The sequence below is a fragment of the Trachinotus anak genome, unplaced genomic scaffold (assembly GCF_046630095.1).
Source record: "Trachinotus anak isolate AG129_WGS33_773 ecotype Australia unplaced genomic scaffold, CSIRO_AGI_Tana_v1 ptg000023l, whole genome shotgun sequence".
Taxonomy (NCBI): Eukaryota; Metazoa; Chordata; class Actinopteri; order Carangiformes; family Carangidae; genus Trachinotus; species Trachinotus anak.
Genome location: NW_027273874.1, coordinates 3580601 through 3601762, shown reverse-complemented (window position 1 = coordinate 3601762; position 21162 = coordinate 3580601). Strand labels below are relative to the sequence as shown.

Genomic DNA, 21162 nt, shown 5'->3' with positions numbered 1-21162 from the left:
GAATGACCGGAAAACGACGAAGCGGACGAACTTCCGTGTTGTTAGCATAGCTTAGCCGAGTTGTGCTAACTGCGAATAACACAATTTGTAGCTTGAGTCTGATCAGTTGCGGACAAAATTGCTTTAGGTTTGCAGTATTTTCCGCATTTTTTTCCCTAAAATTGATCATTTTGCGATGGGGTTTCTAACGTTAGCTGTAGCCGCGGAGTGTTTGCTAGCAAATGAGAGAGACCCCCCCTGTTGAATAAGGTAAAGTTGAAGCTGACGACCTCCTCCTTTTAGTTAGCCTTTTACAATTGACTAAATAGATGCATAAAATACACTGAAAATAAAATATGCTTTCGTGTTTTAGCTAACAAACACTCAGATAACTGCAACTCTAGCTGTCTGCATTCATGTTGCATTGAACTGAGAGGGACCAGGTGTGTTTCTGTGCGTTTTGCAGTCCAGAGTAATCAGGTTAGTTTTGTAGGTAACTTTGAGACCTCAGCTGTTATGTAGAGCTGCAGACTGGCTGTTCTGTCCTTGCTGTTTACATCCCTGTCGTCGTTTAAATGGGGAAAAGAAAAGACATGATGATTCACCCCAGGTTTCTCGGTGAGTATGCAAAATTTTGATAGCCATGGTTTTCCTCTCCCTGTGCTGAAATATACACTTAATTATCAGCGTATTGGATACATCTGATGCAATATTTATAGTACCCTTTTTCTACTACTAGTTTTTTTTATGGGAGGATTTATTGCAGGGATGCATTAGTTTGGGTTATGTATACATACACAATATATTGTCAACTACTAACTGAATATAACTGCATTATATTTGGGATAAGGCTGGAAATATTCAATTTAGGTTGCACACTTAATTAGAATAATGAGACCCTTCAAACTGTTGAGACATATACTCAACATGCTTCTAATACCCATGTTCCTTCTGGTCTTCTGCAGCTGAAGGCAGCTCTAGCCTGCACAGCGTTCACAAGCGGAAACACAAAAAGCACAAGAAGCACAAGAGGAAGCACCACAGCTTCAATGAGGCCCCGGAGCCCGAGCCTGTGGTGGTTCCACGGCCCCCTCCACAGCTCCGACTCAAGATCAAACTGGGCGGACAGACGCTGGGGACCAAGAGGTGAGCTGTGATGTTGAAGGTGGCCTCGTTGATCATAGTCTATTACAAGCAGCTGTACTGGTGATGATTTGCCAGTTTGACCAGTACACAATCATTTAAAGGTCTGTCTCCCTGTTTCCTCTACCAGTGTTCCCACCTTCACCGTGCATCCTGGTGTGGCCCGTCCTCCCTCTCCATTGATGATCATTGATAACGATGATGATGACGACGATGAAGATGATGACGATGATGATGAGGATGAAGATGAGCCCTCTGTGCCTTTGGAGCAATATCGAGCTTGGCTGGGTAAGTTACAAGTGAAGCTGATAATGTTTACCTGGAGATGATATTCCTATGCTGTTATTTATATATTTTCTGGTTTTAAAAGCTGCCTTAAAGTTAAACGACACATTTTTAATGTAACTTGAGTGAAATATCTTTTTTTTTTAAATGATTTTTTTCAACATTAAAGACCACTTTCTTGCCTTTGTTGGGCAATAAATCCATCCTGTTTATCTTGTTTGTCCTGTACCAGATGAAGACAGCAACCTGGCCACATCCCCTATGCCAGACATGGACTCAGACTCCATGCTGGTTGGGCCCGTGGACGAGGAGGAGAGGTGGCTGGACGCTCTGGAGAAGGGAGAGCTCGATGACAATGGAGAGCTGAAGAAAGAGATTGATGAGTCTCTACTCACAGCCAGACAGGTGAGGAAGAGAAACAGAAAAGATAACTACTTCAATCACCTGTTGATCAAAAATTGTTTAAAAATTTATCCCTGAGCTTTTTTTGTTGTTTCTGTTCAGAAAGCCCTGTTGCACAAGCAGCAGAGCCAGCCTCTCCTGGAGCTCCCCATGGGCTACAAGGAGAAGGAGATGACCGCAGAGATGATGCAGAAGCGGGAGGAACGAGCTCGAAAGAGACGCCTGCAGGCCGCCAAGAAAGCAGAAGAGAACAAGAATCAGACAATAGAGAGACTGACAAAAACCAGCAAGGCCAAGATCAAAAGCATGAAGGAGAAGAAGTCCAAGCAGAGTCAGTGTCCCATGATCCGGTACAGTGACTCTGCTCAGGGCATGGCCATCTCCTTCCCCACAGGAGTCCCAGCTCCGGACCCGGCGCCTCCCTGTCCTCCACCTCCGACCCCGTTGAACTGCGGAGTCAGCGGCTGCACCAACCTGAAGAAGTACTCCTGCTCAAAGACCGGGGTTCCTCTCTGCAGCCTTGAGTGCTACAAGAGGAACCTGCTGCTTGCTCAGAGCGCAGCCTGAATTTAACAGGGACAGGTGTAGTCTAAAATGGCCGTGGTTGTAGTTCTGCCTGTGCTACACTGGGATGCGATGAGGTGTCCACTGTCTGCATGGTCATAAATGTTAATGAAATTTACATTACATGGATACTCTTGGCTACACACATGTGGAAGCTATCATTTCAACTTAGACTTAAAGCGTAAACGTTTTCAGGACTCAGAATCCAAATCCATTGTGGATTTACTTTTTATCGAATTGTTTTTGTTGTGTTATATTGATAATAATGGCTTTCCCTGCGGTGATGGTGGTAACATAACTCAATTATGATATCAAAATCTGTGTACAAACGTTATTCAATATTTATGATTTCCATTTGTTGAAGACTACATAAAACCCATATTTTTGTACAAGTTTTGAGACGGTAGTGTTGTTTCCACTGGCTTTAACATCTCAGTTTGTGAATAATGTGAAAATTATGCTAAAAAACTGACAAGGGTGTTCCATGACAGAGTAGTTTAAAGAATGAAAAACGTTTTTTTAATCTCAAACAATGTTTATTTTGGTAACAAATCTGTCAATTTCCATACAAAACTATACAAACGTACTTAAATTAATAAATGAAATTCCTTTCCAACACTGCATACAATTTGTGAAAATATCAATACAGCCTTATTTGCTCTGTCAGCATGGAGATGTGCGCAGCAGCATAATTTTTATTGGTCCAGCTTTGTAAACTTAATGGCAGCAAACTGTCAGGGCGACTGCTCTCACTGGAAGGTCTTGTCTGCTCTTATCAGAGGTTTACACCAACATGCCTGAGGTATTCACCGATTGAGTGGCTTTTAATATACACAAACACATCTCTGTTCAGCCCAGAACTGCTTTTGATGTGGATCATGTTACCTGGTTGAACAACAAGGCACAAAAACGTCCTGGTTTGAACTTGAGGCCAGCAGCCGGCCTGCTATTTGCTTATCACTGCTATAAGGCCACGGTCACGCTCTGCTGTTATCTGCAGAAACTCATCTGTAAAATGGAGGCACGTTGTAAGAGTCAGACTCCACGTAGGCCCATTTTACATTATCCCACAGAAACCAGCATAAAGGTCCCACATGTTCTCTCTCAGGTGCTTTCCACAAGCACCACAGTCTGAGGCGTTTTCCTGAGAATGCAGCTGATGCTTCATTGGTTCAGCAAATCTCCATCCTTGTCACTAATCTAAAGAGAGATGACGCATCACAAGGCCAGGCCGAAGGAGAGTCTGAAGGCCATCTCCACAGGAACCTCTGCCACCGAGTCATGAAAACACACATAGAATTCCTGAGGGACGGGCTCGAGCAACATCCGCCTGAAAGTCAAAGAAAAGATGAGAGAAAATGACTTTAGATGGAGATAAATGGCTTAATTTATATTCAAAGTGGAAATGCAGAAAATCTGAGTAATTTGACCAAAAACTGTACAAAAAGCCCACAATGTGACCCAATTATAAACAATACAGTATACTGCTTAGAATGAGTGTGTGGTAATTTGATTGGTAATTTGGGTCTCAGCTATAATGTGTTCAAAGAGACTTGTTTCATTCTAAAAGTAAAAAAACCTTAAAAAAAAGGAGCAAAACCTGACAACTTGTCAAGTGAATGTTTCCTCTCAACCTCTCATTCACTGGAGGTTAAAAAGAAAGTTGCTGCTCTGAGATGAAACACAGACATAGTGGCTGCATGTAGACCTAAGTCAAATTTAACAAATTTTCTAGTATCTACAATATCCAAGGATCGTTTCACTGAAGATGATACACTATGATCCTGCTTCAAACAGAGATCTGAATAGTCCCATTCTCCATTTCTGGACCCACTGGTGTAAAACTAAAACAGCTGATGTACCCTATGACCCAGTAAGTCATGGTGGGAGCAGGTTTCCTCTGGTCGGTCCAGTTCTCAGGTTTACACTGGAACAGGACCCCGTGTTCCTTCACAGGGCCCAGACCCCAACCACCGCCCTGCGGCCTGTCTGCTGCCCGACGACCCTGCAGGAAAGAAAATCACACTGATAATCAACTGGATTCATCCCAGTGGGTGGCCTGGACTTTAACACCTCTCCTTTTGATTGGTGTGAACTGCATAGTTAAGTGAAATACTGTCTGAGGTTGAGACTATCGTGGTGCAACATGAGTCACCCTGGCCGGCAGGCTCTGCTGGAACGCAGCCCGTATGGAGAGGCAGCAGTGGTGGAAGTTGCGGATGAGCTGTGGGTGAATGGAGCCGCTGAGCTGGGCCACTTCTCTGTGAGTAGGAGCGATGAAGATTCCCTGAACAGTTTCCATCAGGACGTAGTGGAACAAGGTGTTCTCAGCACCTGAGGTTAGTCTGTCACAAACACACAGGACAGAAAGATACAGCTACTGAGAACGAATGCATTTTTAGTTTATGGCAGGTTTTGGCCAAAAATAATTTACATATGTATCTGGAATGAATGGAAAAGATGATTCTCCATCACTTACTTCATGGTGTTATACATCTCCTCTGTCTCCCTCTCAGTTAGGGTCTTCTTTAAGGTACCAAGGTAAAATGGGTTTGGGTGCTTCATCCTGGGAATCTGATGTTAGGGCAAATGACAAGAGTAAGCCAGAACATTGCAATACATTACAATATGATAAGTACAAGGTCCAATAAAGTCAGAGATTTGAATTAATATCTATCATTAGAGTAACTAACTCTAAATTCACTTTGACCAGCAACATCCCAGTCCAAGGCTTTTGTCCACTTCCCCATATCAATTAAAGTAAAAAAAAACAAAAATACAATGAAAATGTTCAAAACTTTCCTATTTATTATTTAAAGAAATCTTTAAATAATTCCTGGATCTGAACTTTTCTGGATATGCTTTAGCAGCTGAATCGCTGGTTCCACCAAATTTCATTTCAATTTTATTCAAGTCTGACCACTACTGCACCTTGAAGAGGCCTCCACTGCCTCCACTTCCATCAGACCCTCCAGACCCCAGAGAATCCCGTCTCCCCCCCAGCTTCCTCGCTGAGTCCGGGGTGGAATGTGGACTGAAGCCTGGAGCCACTGATGAACTGGACCCTGACCCAGCATCCATCTGTCCCTCACTCCCGCTGTCCGATAAACTCCTCTGCGGGCTGGACCTGCGGGACTTCTCCCCAAACAGGCTGCGGCCTCTGGACCCTGATGAGGAGCCTTTAACTGCTCCGGCTAGTTTACTGAGAACGGGGGAGGAAGACGCCAGGCTGTCCAGACGGTCGCGGGCTGTGGCAGCAGGGAGGAACCAGTCGGCACAGGAGAGGCAGGGGGCAGGTGGAGCATTCAGACGCTCTTCAATACCTGCCTCCAACACCTCCAACTGCAGCAGGGTGGCCTTCACCTGGGGTCAGGACAGGAGAGAGTTTTAGTTTATATTGTGGTGAAAAACAGATTTGGTTCTTTGTGGTTCTCTTGGTTGCTACAGGACAAATGAAGCAGTAGTTTTATTTATTTACTACCATTTTTATTTATTCACCTGATCCACGTAAACACAGTCCGGTCCTGGAGAGCCCAGCGCTGGTGAAGCGCATCCACCTGCCTCTAACAGCACACACTGCATGAAGTGTCTCTGAGGTGGAGAGAAAGAGAAGCACAAGCAAACACATGGTTTTTACGGTGAACCAATAATATAATAATGAACAGACACTGGGTGATGGCGACGGATGGCCTCTGGTTACTTACAGCTTGTACTGACATGAAAACAAAACCACTTCTAGACACTGAAACAGTTGAAGCTGCACCATGCTGAACTCCTCTGAGCAATAATGGACACATCTATGCAATCAGCCCAACAAACTGACTGAGGGTCTGATTTCACTGTCCCAAGTAAGATTTCTGAAAACACACTAAGAAAAAGCAAAATCGCTTCTTATGTGTGTGTATGTATCTTCAGTTCTCTCACATAACAAGCCTCCTTACCAGCCCCACTATGAGGAGGAAGTGTCGTCCTTGTGGCTGGCTGTAGCCCGGTGCAGTGCTGCTGCCGCCGTTAGCTCTCTGCTGGGGGAACACCTCCCTCCAGATGACCAGCTGACCCACACGCTGCTCAGACGCCAGCGGCAGGAGGCAGTAGTGCTGGCAGTACAGGCACACGTCCAGCAGGTCCTCTTTAGGCAGATGGTTGGCGATCAGGTAGGACTGGGAGGAGGAGAGGGTATGGATGATTGAGCAAAAAATTGTTTTACAGAGCTAAATAAATGCAAAGAACAACAATATAGTGAGTCAAAAAAAAGCCCTTTTGGACCATGTGTCTATCCTCAAGCCCTAAAAATGTGCAGAAGAGACATAATTATTATCATCTATTTAAAACCACCTTTCCTACAGATCCATATTTCTTTGTCAAATTTTAAATGTTAAAATTTCTCTTTATGTATTGATTATTTTTTCATGAACATATGTTGCACTTAAAAATTCAATTCAATTCAGTTAAAACTTCTCTGAAACAAAGGATGCTGCACAGTCCACTGCTCACTGTCCTCCTCCTCCCCTTTCCACTGAGTTAATATTTTAACAGTGATTGGGTTGATGATTTGTCACCGAGTCAGAGGACAGACTCGTTGTGTTATCTTGTGTGAAAGGCCATCGTCTGCAAACAGTTTCTGTGAGCTGGAGTTGACATTTAAGGATCGCTGTCTAGACGGTGGGGTACCATCAGGGGAGGACATAGATATGATAAGACCGCTGGCACTGAAGTGCGCGTGTGTGTGTGTGTATGTGTGTTTGTTTTGACTGTGACACTTACCTTGTAGAACAAACAAGAGCCAAGAATAACATACAGACGCCTCAGGCCAAAAAAGTCCTCTGACTGTAAAACATAAAGACAGAGATAAAAATATCAGACGAACTCTGAAGGATAATGGCCTCCACTTGACTTAACTGCTTCTAGCATCAATAATCCCTCTGTAGTCAGTTAATTAATGCTGTACATTCAAAGGACTAACCAGACCCCATTAGCTTCTCATTAAAAATACACACAGTGGTGTGTGTGCACATGCACATGCGCATGAACATGCTTCTAAAAATAGGTTAACCTTCTCCTGTCCCTTGCTAAAGCTAGAAGACAGATGGCGTCTCGGCGAATGTCCTGACAGCATAAATTTAGAGGTACTTTATGTTTCAAGACAGTAGGAGTGGAGAACCAGATCTGGTAAAAGTGTGTAACTGACAACATGTTTTTACAGAGTCTTACCATTTCGCCAAAATCAGAAGACTCAAAATCAGAAAGAACAGTATCCACCTCCATCTGTGGATAGAGAAAATCAAACAGATGCTTAACAGTATTTAATTATTAGTGTTTTATGTCCACTTTCTTGCAGAGTTATCTATAGTCTCCTCATTGCTTCATGAAGATCATTAAATTTTCATCTTATTTCAATCCAGCTGGCGTCTAAGGGATAAAGACAATGTGTGTCATTTTTAACAGTGGACACTAGAGGGCACCACAGCTGCATTCAAATCAAGTCGAAAACAATCAACTTCAAAAACTTGAAGGAACAGTCTCCACATGCACACACCTTGATTTCTGGAGGCAGAGTGAGCCACCGGACCGCTGGCAGTCCGTCGAGGAAAAGGGTCCCTGAGACGTCGGGGGGTGGGGCTGAGGAGCCGTCCCTCAGACGAGACGGCTGGATGAGCTGCTGGAAGAAGAGGCAGAAGAAATGGTCCAACCTGGGAGCGTGGTCTGCCTTACCGAACGCACTGTGGAGGGCACAATGGTCACAGTGACGTCATAAACGTCATAAACGGTAAAAAAGAAAGAAGACAGGATAAAAGAGGAGAGTGAGAGAGTGAAGAGTTTGAAGAAATCAACTTTTGCTTTGTTTTGGTAGAACACACTTTTTATTCCAGTATTTTCTGCATTAAGGATTAAAAATGCCACAGTGGAAGTTTTAACCAGGTCTCTCAGCAGGACCACAGGAAAGCTAAGACTGACAAACCTGTCTAAAGAGCCGTACATCACTTTTAGTGTCCGGACTACGTCTCCCACCACCGTCTGCAGATACAACAGCGGAACCCTGGAGGGAAATGGAAAAATGTCAAACACAGACCTGGACAAACGTCAGCTTTAGCAGATCTACTGCTTATCAAATATTTGAACTGACAGCTGGGAGCCATGAAGAAAAAGCATTTTAGAAATCCTTGTTTTTTTTCGACATGTGGGTGTTCCTCAAGGATCGATCCATGAGCCTTTTTTCCAACCGAGATGATGATTGATTGGGCCGACCTGGTTGTTAAAAATGAGAAGGTGGCTTATGAGTCATCTCAACAGCCATTTTACAAGCACATGCTGCTTAAAGAGGTTTTCATCCTGCCAACAAAGGACAAAAACCAGCACATGTGCGAGCTGAAACTGAGAAAAACGGGTGGTGCTTTCCAATTGTTTTTACAGATTGCTTCCTTTTCACCTAAAAAAAACGTAATTTCTCGAGCACACGTCATGCTCTGGGAATTTATTACACCATTATCATCGCCCTGATTTTAAAAACGATATCCTGAAGATTTGCTGTCAGATCTTTCACACCTGCCACCCAAGATCCTGCTTTGTGTTGGGTGTGCGTCTGCGTTTGATCGCTTTGTTGTTGCTCAGCAGAGGCTGAATCTCACATTGTAATAATCTGAGTGTTTGTGTGTGTTTGGTGCTGCCTCCCTCTACCTCTCAGCAGGAAGACCAATGACCAACAGGTTGTTGCTCTCCTTCCAGTAGCCAACATGTACCAGATGTTTCCCCAGCAGGAGAGATGAACTGAGGGAGAAGACAGAGGAGAGGTAAACGCCAACGCTAAGGTTAAAATCCAATAGTGCCCTCAAATGCTGAAACCTTCTCCGAACTCACTTGTTTTGAACTCAACTGTGAACTGTGTTGATATTAAAAACAACAGAAAAGTTAGCCTTATTATAATTTTTTATATAAAGTGCCACTTTAGAAGAAGAGCAGTGAAGTCTGTTTGTCCACACACTGCATCTTTTCTTAAGCGCCACAGGCTTTAATTTGAAGGACAATTTTGAGGAAGATGCTGTTTATTTAATACAGAGGGTGGAAAGACGGCTCTTAACAGCAAGACAGAAAACTTCACTGAATACGCCCACACTGTCTTCATCAAACAACCAGTACTGCCTGACAAAGACAATGTATCGCTAATGTGTTTACAACTAAAAAACCATTATACTTAAGTACAGAGAGAGCATCATTATAGTTGAAAAACTGTTAGAAATCATCATCTGATAGGATCATCACCAGGACTGACTTAAAGAGTTTGTCATTAAGTTATTCAACAGAAAATTAATTGTGAAAAATTTTGATAATCAATTCTTTCAAATAATTTTATAAGTAAAAGATCCTGAAATTTTGCTGATTCTATCTTATGAAATGTGACAATTGACTGTCTTTAGAACAACAGACATTTTTTGAGAGAATAATCTGCATATTAATCAATAATGAGAATAATTCTGAGTCAGAAATGTTGTTTCACATTTAGACACATTAACCTCACGAGGAACCAGTTTGAAGTCAAATATCTGATTGGTAAACATGGTTGAAAGTAAAAATTGTGCATTTTAATTTCTTTTACACTTTACACACTTAAGTGATCATAAAGTGTTTATAATGCCAAGACAAGCTACATATTACTATGTTTTCTCCACGTTACCTGATGATCCTCCCTCCTGTGACATTCTCCAGCATGTCACACAGAGTGAGGAAGATCCCTCTCACTCCTTTCAGCTGGTTGGATGCTTCAGACACAGGGTACTGGTACAAGATCTCCTCCTGCAGACACACACACACACACAGTATAGTCTGGAATATCTGCCTTAAATGTTGCTCTTCGCCCTGAAAATTATACATGCAGCTGAGAGAAAAATCTCTGGTTAGCCTATCAACAAAAAATGTCACGTAAAAATGTGAAATATCTGCTGTCGGATGCTTCAGTTACCAAAATTTATGTCTGCTCTGAATTATGGGCAGCAAAGAAGAATGATTGGATGAACCACTGGATGTTTGTTCTGTCATCTCAGTAATGTTTGGTTTCAGTTTTGCAGTCAAACCCATCTTCAGAAGAAAAAAAAATGTCACTTTAAAGATGAATGTTCCTCAAATATTTTATGTTTGACTTTTCACGGTAAAGAAAAGTAGATTGGGGAATACAGGAATTTGACTAATGCTCCGGGAAACTGTCATGTGTGTTTTCATTTTCAAATAATTACAATGGTATTTCTGCCTTGATGTACACTTATTTCTGAATCTACAGGACCAAATGTTGCAGAAAAAACACTTAAAGCACAAGAGAGCTCTGAGCAGATTCAGTGCATTATTGTGATATTAGTATTCCTCGCAGCATGCTGGCAACTTCGAAGGATACATGGTGGGTAAGAGCTGAGCCGCTGAAAGAGTCAAAGGACGAAGGGGATAAAAACCTTGAAAGAACGGCCCCTTCCAGCCCTGGCAACCAGAACAAAGACACAAGCAAATGCCCATGGAAGATATTCACCCTGGGGTCAAAGCCATGCACAGGGAGTCTGCTAAAAGTCTGAGTGCTGCTGAAGAACAACCAACACAGTGAAACCCTTCGGCTACATCTTGTCTGTACATGGAGAAAAAAAAAACAAAAAACCCCACTCACATCATCAAATCATCGCACAGTCGAAACTCAAAAATACCACCACACAACCTCTCCAATTTCTGCTACTCTGCAATCAAAGGACTAAAAAATCAAAGTCGGAGTTTAGCGGGTTTTAGCACGACACTGTCATTTAGAAAATCAACCACTGGCTGATGTGGCTCCAGACAACCCCTACTCTCTCTCTATCTGCACTGCCGTTTAGGTCAAGACACACACAGACAAAAAAAAAGTCTGGCTTGCAGATACACAAAAAGGAACTGCAGAGCCACAAAGAAAACAAAAACCTGCCAACAGTCATCCGCAGGGAAAATGTGATTACAGTGTAGAAGGTGTCGGTCAGCAAATGAGTGTGGTTTGCTCCTCAGAGCAAGAAAACACACACTCTGGGATTAACATTTTACTACGAGGCAAGCTGTGTCCCACCTTACGGGATATAAAACACTGCCCTTTGCATGGATCCAATTAAAACATGGAAATATGTTATTTTGTTTATAGACTGCTGCACTTCTGCCAAAAGGGGAACGTGTGGATTCACCCTAGAGAGAATAAAGTTCTCAGCATTAAAATGATGGATCATTTATTGACAGGAGCTGTGCTTGGGGCAGGGCTCCTTGACTTCTCTCGTTTCTCTCCCCCTTCGTTCTGTTTCCTGTTAGTAGCACCCGCAGGCGCTGGAAGCCGTCCAGAGCAGTAGTTTTCTGAAGAGTCTGACTCACATCAGAGAAATCCAGAGACAGATTTCCGCTCCTTGACGTGGGGTTTCCTACACAACTAAGGCCATTCTTCACATTCACGTATCAAGATACACTTTGGATGATAAAACAAGTCTGTTTGGTATCGTTCAGTGCTTTAAGTGCGGTTTTGAAGGGTCGCTCAGGGTCATGATCGGGTTTCCTCAAAACCAGTTTACTTTCCAAAGAAAAGGAACAATATGTGGTCACCCAGGGTTTAATATCAACAACAGCCTTTACGTTCAGCTTATTCTGCCATTTGTGTTTATGTTAAATTTATTACAATTCACAAGAAAGTTTTCAGAAACTGAAACTTTAACTCCATTTGGACTGGAAGACCCTTCAAATCATCCCTGCTTTGGTGCTACACTGTAAAGACCTTTAAATGTCTCATCACACATTTTAATACAAACTGACCTCCTCCTGTGGCGAAGCCGAGTCCAGTTTAAGTGACAGGTACATGACGATATGCGGGATGTGTCCTATTGACATCTGGAGCTCTGCCGTGTCCTCCCCCCACAGCAGGCGCACCAGCTGGCTCACTGGCGGAGAGACCTTTGTCTTACGGGTTGATGAAGTGTCGCTGGCATTGCTGCCGTCCACCAGAGCCACTGTCTCCAAGGTCAGCCTCACCTGGAAGATGTGGCAAGATGGAAAATGAGAGAGGTAATGGAGAAGAGATGGTTTTGAAAATCCAGTAATGGAACAAGGGATCAGAGAGGAGGAGAGAAGAAAGGGATAAGTTATGGGAAGGAAAATAATTTATAAAAAGGACGACCAAAAACAGCTATTCTGTTATAATATCATTGCATCAGCTGCCTACCAGTCCCCCTCAGAGTTTTCATTCATTCAGTCACTATGGCTCCACTTAGATTATACTTGGCAAGGGATTTTAACAGTGCTCATGTGTCTGTTTTAGGAAAGTAGAGGAGTGCGTGTGTGCCATGCTTCCAGACAGAAGAAAAGTTTCAGTCATTACAGATTCACTGAGGGGAAAAGGCAGAAAAGTGGATAGCAGGATGGCGATTGTCAGAGAGAAAGTGACACCGACATCCAGACCTAACCACAGCATAACAAATAGCAGGGATCTGAGTGTGTGTGTGTGTGTGTGTGTGTGTGTGTGTGTGTGTGTGTGTGTGTGTGTGTGTTTGTGTGTGTGTGTGCGTGCTTGTCTGAGTGTGTTTCACTAAATTAAAACCAGACCACTGCAAGCCTAAGAAACAGTGGCAAGACAACAGACGGTCTATCTTCTCTCGTTCATGCAGTAGTTTTTTTTGTTTGTTTTTTTTTTTTAACTTTCCATACTGCGCTGCTTTATTTTACATTGTCATTCGCAGCAAGGCGCAGTGGAAACAGTAACAGAGCTGCATGGAAATCCAACGTGCACGCACATGGAAACACGGGCAGTCAAGACGCAGGGAAGGATGAGAAACTGCAGCTCTGTGGGATCACTGTCATTTGAGTCCGATTATAACAAGCAGAGGCTGTGTGTTGACCTCACAGATGAACCACACATCACGAGTCTGGAGAAAGTTGAATCTAAATCACTGGACTGGAGTTTTTCTAAATTCAACTCTCTACAGACTTTGAACCACCTGGATCATTGAGATGAACTTTCACAGACATGTGTATATTGCTAATATTAGTAATGCCCCCGAAATTATATGCACAGTCGTTGTGAGTACAGAATGAACCCAACAATCCCGAATTCTAACAAAGAAAGGTTTCATTTATAGACACGTCATGGCTTCATACTAGTTCACACATTGTCTGGACTCTGGGCCGAAACCTGTCAGCGCTGGAGGGGCCGTCTGTGGAGCTGGGCTGAGGTTAATTCAAGTAAATCAGAACCAGATGTCAGATGTGAAGAAGATCCTAAAGGTCAGCAGAGTCTGGCTGAAATCACTGATCAGGGAGAACTGGTTCGGAGTCCCGAATAAGTAAGGTTCTACCTTCGTTCAGTAAAATGCTCGAAGTTATTTTTAGAAAATCAGCTGAATTCTTTTCCAACTTCTCCAATTGAGAAGGTTGAGACGGCCAGAACAGCGACTGTACAGGAACGTGCTCTTTCAGTGACATATGTAATAGGTTATAGCTTATATGTCATTATATACATCGTAATATATGGTCCCTTTTTCCATATTGGCCATTTAAAATTACAATCTAGTCATAAAAGTGCAACAGTGCAGATGGATGGATCACTTTTCTTCAACAACTATGAAAAAGGCTGATGGTCAAAAAGAGCATGATTACCCCAATATGTCAAAGTTTGAAATGTCAAAGCTTCATCTATATTGTTGAGAGATGTGTTTGTTTTGCACAGTTACTTTATCAAAACTATCGACTACTGATCGGACTGTTTTCTCCCAACACTTCATCTCTGTTCACTATGAGCCAGTTGCTGCCAAAACAAACAATAAACAACAACAAAATCAAAACGAGTCTTTACCTACTGAACTTACTGCATTTATATTGTACCTCTGTGTTGTGTAACGCAGGGAAATATCCCATAAAGGCAACGCAGTGGGTCTGAGGAGTTTTCTCTCACTGAGCCATGTGGTAGAAAAGCTGAACGGCAGGAGAGTGGAGCCTCTGCTGGGATTTGACCTCAAACCACCAGAGACCTTGTTCTAACCGCTCCATCTTTACTGGCCGCGCCCCAACTATATTTTGGTGTTTGACTGAAACACAGACGGTGAAATGTGCCATTTACTGAATGCTCCATTTCTGCTTACATTGTTTTACACACACAGAAATTCAGCTCCTAATAAATGTCTGTTTGTGTCTGTAACTGACCTAAGAAAACCAGTTAGTTACGCTCAAAGACATAAATGAGGTGTTGTGAGCATAACTTCCAAAACAGTAGGGTCTGTATTATTCTCAGTGCTAGACCATATGGTGCCGAACAAATATGTTGAAGAAAAAAAAAGATCATTTTCACTGGTCAAAAATGTTGAAACTGTATTTTTCTAATCCGACGATGACTCCCAGAACTCTCTAAGGCCTGTCAGCACTAACCACAGGCCACACGCCTCTCCAGTAGGCGCCTACAACTGGGCTCGCAGCCATTTTAGCCAATTTCAGGGGATATTATTAAAGAAGAGCCCAGCAGTGGTGGAACGCCACGTGATGTACCTTTCAAATGGTGACTCTGCCTGGCTCGCTCACAAGTCTGTGAGTGAAGGGAGAGGCCACGCTTGTGAAATGGATTAAAAACGACAGCGTCCTCGATTCTTTAGGATGCACAGAGGATGCAGGAAGTAGCTCTGATTGGACCTGAGCTGACTCAGACGTGAAAAAAAGGGAAGAAATCTTTGAAAAAGGCAAACTCTAAATTTGGGAAATAATTGGATAAAGAGGCTGAGTGGGCTAACTGCAGCACTTTCTCTCATCATAAATAATAAGGATGTGGTTAGACTGGAGTGTGTGCTCACTGAAATTCCAGTCTGTTGATGTCAGTCATTTAGCGCTCACTCATGGATGAGACGCACACACACACACACACATACACGCACGAAGGAGTAACTGTAGTTTGTCCAGGGTTAGTAAAAAGCACGGTGGACTGACTGTAATACTAATATTTGCTCCTCCATATATAATAAGTACTGTCTACGTTCCATCTGGGCGGGCTGGCACACAGAAAAACCACCCTCCAATACACACACTCACACTCACACTCACACACACACACACACACACACACACACACACACACACACACACACAAAACAATCATTCTGTCAGCAATACAACTCTATTTCAAGTTTTTTGAAAGTCACTGCGGTGCCTGAGGAACCTTGTATTTTTCCGAAAAGTCTCCCTCGCTCTTTTTCCCTACGATGTAATTTCGCTTCTGACTACATCTTCTAATCAGCTGAGCTTTCAATCCCACAACAGCTTCCTGTGGCACCGAAAAAGAGTCACACCACAGGCCCGTCTATCCGCCGTGCTCACCATCAACCCTGTAGTCACTCTGTCATTTGCAAATTCCTACTTTTTGATGGTTTGCTTCTTGGTGCAAATGCACAACTGAGGCGCAGACTATGGATTTTTTTAAGCTACCGATCAAAGGATCATTTCTCAGTAATTGAAGGTTTTCTGATGTTAAGCGGCGCTGGCTTCTGCTTTCTATATACATTTTAGCATCTTAGAAGAACCAATGTGTTTGAAAGCAATTTAATGTCTATATTTACTGCTCAAATTGAGTGTTCATGTTTAGCTTTCGAAGGATTTTGAAGACCCAAATGCCACTTTTTGAAGGCTAATCCAATAGGGTACTAGCTAAGATATTAACAACTTATTTTAATGCATGGCAGAAAAAATCATGAAAACCAATTTACTATCTAGAAAACTACAAAACGGTGTGCAATTTATCAGATTTTTAAATTTTTTTTTTTTTTTTTTTTTTTATACGCAACCACTAACCTGTGTTGGTCCTGGGATGCAAGACAGAACCCTCTCAATGTTTTCTGAGGTCACGTCCACATCGTCCACTGCTACAAGCACATCACCTGGACACAGCACACACACGGTAAACATTCATCAGTAACAGACCTGGATCAAGTCGTAAATAGAAAATAACTCAGGATGATGCCGTTAGTGTATGTTTTACCATCTTACAATCCGTTAAAAAATGGTTTGTTGAACACTTTAAAATATATATTAGAATTGGAAGAAAAAAAAGGGAGGGAAGCAGTGCTACATCGAAACACGAAGCGGATTCTCTTGATGCACAGTTAAGTATAATACTGTCCACAAAAAAGGTGATGAATTGCACCAGAAATCAAGGCATGATAACATGATAACAAAGGCTTCTTAACGTTGCAAAGTAACAAAGCAGTGTGTCTTCATGCTTTGGTGCGATTCTGTAACATTTCCTCAGAGGTAACAAGAAAGTACCTTAAACTTTGCCTGCATGTCGTTTTGAAAGTCAACGCACCCGATACTGCCTAATCTAATTTATTGTAACATTTGACCCAGATTAGGGTTAGGAATTCGACACTGACAGTCAGAAATATTCCCTCGACTTATACGATAAATAAGAGCGCTACTTGAATATGAATCGTATGTGTTTTTGACCTGAGCACTGCCCTGTAGAGACCCAGTAAATGCCCTGTAAAAAGCTTCACCTGCTTGTGTGCAGGGAGGCACACTACCATCTCAGTAACAGAGCTATTTCAGGTATTTAACCACTCTAATTGTTTAAGTATGTAGCTGTGCTGCATAAAAGCTTCTCTAAACAGTAACTCATGTGGGTAGTCATTTGTGGCGAAGCACAACTGGCATTCCTCTGTCTGCTAGTAAAAACTGCCCAATGATTAGCCCAGATAGAGGAAAATCACTTCAGAGATGCCTCGCTTTCAAACAGGCACATTACCATTTCTAAAGGGCCAAACCAGCGCTCAGAGTTTCTCTACGAAAATGTGCTGAAAGTTTTGCACAGGCTAAATATGGATGCTGCTCAAATTTGGCCGTGGGAAGTAGCTATTAAACATCTTACACACATTTTTCACAAGAACCGTGTGGTTTTACAACTCAGATTAAAACCAAAACTATGGTAATGATTTGTATTACTTTGTAGTTGTTACTATGGATTCAACACAATGAAGAGCTTGGCTATTATCTAGACATGCTGAAGAATAAAAAAAAACAACTAACACAGCCTCAATTGCGGTCCTTCAGAATAATAAAAAATCTATCTAGTTACCGTCACAAATTACCTTCCTCTACTTTAGTTACATAGTTACTGCTGATTTGATTAGATGTTTTGTGTTACGCTCATTGTTTAAGCTTTGGGCTCTTATTTTCTGAAGAAATATCTGTGTGTGAATATGTAATAATAATTGCAGGCCATTCTTTGGCAGTGCATTTGTGTGGTGTGCAAATGAATAAGTCAGAGTTGGTTCATGACTGTTATTGAAATCATATCTGCTGCAGAGCTGTATTTTCCCAGTCTTGAGGGTAATAAGTTCTTCTTGAGAATGGAGAGAGCACGCTCTGCACAAGATCAGTTACAAAACTACTATTTTTATCCAGATAAAGTTTTCCTCTGAAGCTCACACTTCTCAGATGAAATGCCCCCGTCACTTAGGTGTGTATGCATGTCATCTCTTGCTCTTAAACTCTCCTGAACACTAGAGGGGATTGATCATCCATCTGTAAGAAGGTTGATAACATGTCTTTGCTCCTTGTAAACTTATAACGTTACACTTGTATACTGTATAGAAAATACTGACTGTATTTAGACAAAAAAAAAAAAAAAATTGGTAATATTTTGTAGTTTTGTATAACAACTAACTGTTGGGATAATGGTCTTACCAATTAGTATTTGGCCACATTTGATGGCTGGGCTGTTGGGTATTAATCCATGAACAGTCAGTCTTTCTTCCTGTCTGACAACTGCAGGGTCTCCCTGTGCTCTGCTCCATGACGGACGATGTACCACCCCCAGCAGAGCCTCCAACAAGCCTCCACTGTCAGAGAGAGGTGTTGATGAACCTCCGAGACGTTTAGGGTTGAGGTAGACACATACTTCCTTCAGCTGCGGCTGCTGAACAGTCACACCCTGCTTTTGGCATGGCTGGTTCTTCAGGATGGATGCTGGTGGTGATAAAGTCGAGTTGTCTTTACCCCCATCCTTCCCTCCTCCTCTGCGCTGAGACGGCCGGCGTTTTCTCCTCAGGATCCTGGCTAGCCTCTTAAGAGCAGGCTCGCCCTTCGTCTGTGAACCGCACCGCTGCTTCTTGTTTTGCTCTGTGATGATCTCTGCTTCCTTTTCGCTAAAGCGGACATGATTAGTGGACACACCTTGACTGGCGTTCACGTGGGCCAGCGCAGCCTCCTCTTCGCCCTCACTCAGCTCCAGGTAGAAAAGCTCGCCATTCTTCTGAATGTCGTCCAGCCATTCTGGTTCCAAGTCACTGAGAGAAACCAAACAGAGCATTTAGAGGTAGTTAGCATCAGTGGCACAGTGGTTTGAAACTGGGAAGTAGAGACGAGAGACAGTACACATGAAACAGGACAAGGTATAATTTGAGACCTTACATGTTGTCTACTCCTGGTCTTAAAAGCTGCACCTAAATGGCAAAATGTTCTTTATCTTGCAGTTTTTGATGGGTGAAGTGCACAAGAAAAAAGCTCTACCTGCCATTACATCCACATTATTCATTTATGTCCTGAGACGAATGAAATATCCCCATGCACAGTTTCAGTATGTGGGGAACAGCCAAACCAGCATCTTTCCAGATTGATGGAAATTTTACCTCTACAATGTACAATCTACAAAGTGTCATCTGTTATAATCTTTAGCATCCTCGTATTGTTAGCTTCACTATGACCTTCCTACAACACTGAAATCACTTCCGATTCACAGCTTCTGATTGGAAAATTAAAGGAAACTTAACCTTTGGGGGGGGAAACCTTAATTCTGTCTGAGACCCACTTTCAAACTTGTAAAAATGCAAAAAAAAAAAAAAAGGAGGAGATTTCACTGCTTTTTTTTCCCCACATCTAGACCACATCAGACCAGGTTCAGATCAAAACCAATAAACTCGGACTGTTACATCTGGACTAAATTATCCCCGATAGGCTACATACTCTTTAAAGCATTTGTGAAACCTTAATTTTATTTGTAAAAACACAAAAAGGGAGAGTTTTACTCGGAGTAGTCGGAGCCGTTGAAACTCGCAGATGTGGATTCACAGTCACCGCCGCTGTCGTGCTCGGTTCCGTCTGCTTCCGTTTCACCGCCATCAAAAACCTTTTCGGGACAGCGGCGGGAATTCGCGGAGGCCATTTGCTTAAAAGTTGTTTTATTCTCTGCGCACTTTTTTTTTTTTTTTTTTTTTTTTAGCAAAACAAACGGTGATATTCTGTCGCCATGTTGTTAAAAACCGACGAGTCTTCCTCCTGCAGCGTCACATGACGCGTCTGCGCCTCATCTGATTGGTGGACGGCGCAGTTGCCCCTGACAACGCAGAAGCTTTAAAAGAGGAGTCACAGACGGCGTGAAGCAACAACAACAACAACACAAACCTTCTCAAATTATATTTATAAGAGACTTAGATTCAATTTAACCCTGTAGAAATAAACACTGCTGATAATATACAGCACCATCCTACAAACCCAGCTGGAAATAAAACTAATTCATAAAGGATAAAATGCACAAGAACCACGCAAACCACTTTCTTTCTACAAGAGGAATGGCTGCAACCATCTATTAATTTTAAATTCCCACATGTGCACTTTAATTTATTCTTTTATATTTTTTATTGTTGACCCCGTCCCCACCTCCCCATGCAGGCTTGCAAGAGGTTTTAAATCCCCTCCGGTATTCAGCAAACTTCTGGCAAAATGCCTCTGGCCGAACAAAAGCACACAACTTCAGGTTTGCATTAAAAACAAGAAAGAAAAAGAGAAAAAAGACAAAGAACATACAAGCTCTACTTGAATATTTGGGCCGTCCTTGAGCGGTGAGAAGTCTTTACTGACCTGTAAAGGAGAACACTGCGGATAGAGTCGAAGTCCTCCAAGTTTTTAGAGAATGATCCTCCATCTATAGAAATGTTAAACATCATTTGTGTTTCATGTTTTCGCCGGGATGAGCGCGGCCAACGATGCGGCGTTAACTTAAACCGCCCAGTTTGTGAAGCCGCATTGTAAAACCCCGACAGGTCTGCAAGGAAAGGGTCTGAAAACGGTTCGTCCTCAGCCACCGACGGGATCTGAATTCATTCCTCTCCTGACCGCATGAGCACCAGCATGCGGGCTCAGCCGCGTCTGCACGACCGGAGCGAACCCGGAACCCAGTTTCTCAGGTCAACCGGTGACACGGAGCGGTGAAGGGTTCACACCAGCGCCATTCAAAGGGAGAATAAAGACACTGGTGGGTTTTTTTTTTTTCTTCTTCTTTTTGTCAAGGTTTGAGTGTTTCTGCAGGCCAGCAGTGGTTTTCTTGGCAGGTGGAGTACAGACCCGCCTATTCTGGACTGCTAACAAGCGCAGCAGACAAGCCCACATTTGTACTTTTATAAAAAAACAGCGTTCAAGCCTGAGGAAGTAACGGTGCTGCACCACTTGATCCTTGGCAGAACTGCTCAATGAATGCAAGACGCTCTGTCGGTGCTGTTATGTCAGTTGGATTATTCTTATTTAATACAAGAAACATTGTAATGTTTCAGCTGGAGGTCATCTGAGCTACTTTGGGCTGTTTATTGTATTGACGCATCATATGTTTTGTAGGTAAAAATATCATAATCTGTAAAAAAAAAAAAATAATAAAATAAATAAATAAACCTTAAAAATCATACTGAGATGCATTTATAAGACACTTCATTCGTCATTGTCATTGCAATAATAAATATAAAAGTGAAAAAAGTAAAAGTGTCCTTTATCCACATCTAATAAATAAAGGCATGT

At 42.5% G+C, this 21162-nt stretch overlaps 2 protein-coding genes across 4 annotated transcripts; one reads left to right on the top strand and one right to left on the bottom strand.

Moving 5' to 3' along the window:
* The first annotated feature begins 112 nt into the window (after positions 1 to 112).
* Positions 113 to 2989, top strand: ino80b (INO80 complex subunit B). Its single transcript, XM_071459040.1, has 6 exons — positions 113 to 249; positions 473 to 597; positions 945 to 1125; positions 1253 to 1410; positions 1640 to 1812; positions 1912 to 2989. The coding sequence occupies exons 2-6, from the start codon at positions 555 to 557 to the stop codon at positions 2374 to 2376; spliced, it is 1020 nt and encodes a 339-aa protein (XP_071315141.1). The 5' UTR covers positions 113 to 249; positions 473 to 554; the 3' UTR covers positions 2377 to 2989.
* Positions 2888 to 20995, bottom strand: intu (inturned planar cell polarity protein). Of its 3 annotated transcripts, none has more exons than XM_071459019.1 (17): positions 20236 to 20995; positions 18064 to 18665; positions 16171 to 16256; positions 12163 to 12378; positions 10043 to 10161; positions 9049 to 9138; positions 8333 to 8410; positions 7910 to 8093; positions 7585 to 7638; positions 7138 to 7200; positions 6315 to 6533; positions 5872 to 5964; positions 5305 to 5736; positions 4853 to 4947; positions 4529 to 4718; positions 4236 to 4378; positions 2888 to 3703 (listed from the first exon to the last, which is right to left on the bottom strand). In XM_071459019.1, exons 1-17 carry the CDS (start codon positions 20319 to 20321, stop codon positions 3592 to 3594), a joined length of 2862 nt encoding a protein of 953 aa, XP_071315120.1. In that variant the 5' UTR covers positions 20322 to 20995; the 3' UTR covers positions 2888 to 3591. The 3 variants fall into 3 exon arrangements, with proteins under 3 accessions (XP_071315120.1, XP_071315119.1, XP_071315121.1); XM_071459018.1 differs by lacking the exon at positions 20236 to 20995 and adding an exon at positions 19404 to 19720; XM_071459020.1 differs by lacking the exon at positions 20236 to 20995 and adding an exon at positions 19404 to 19719 and having other exon boundaries at positions 18553 to 18665.
* Positions 20996 to 21162: the final 167 nt, after the last annotated feature.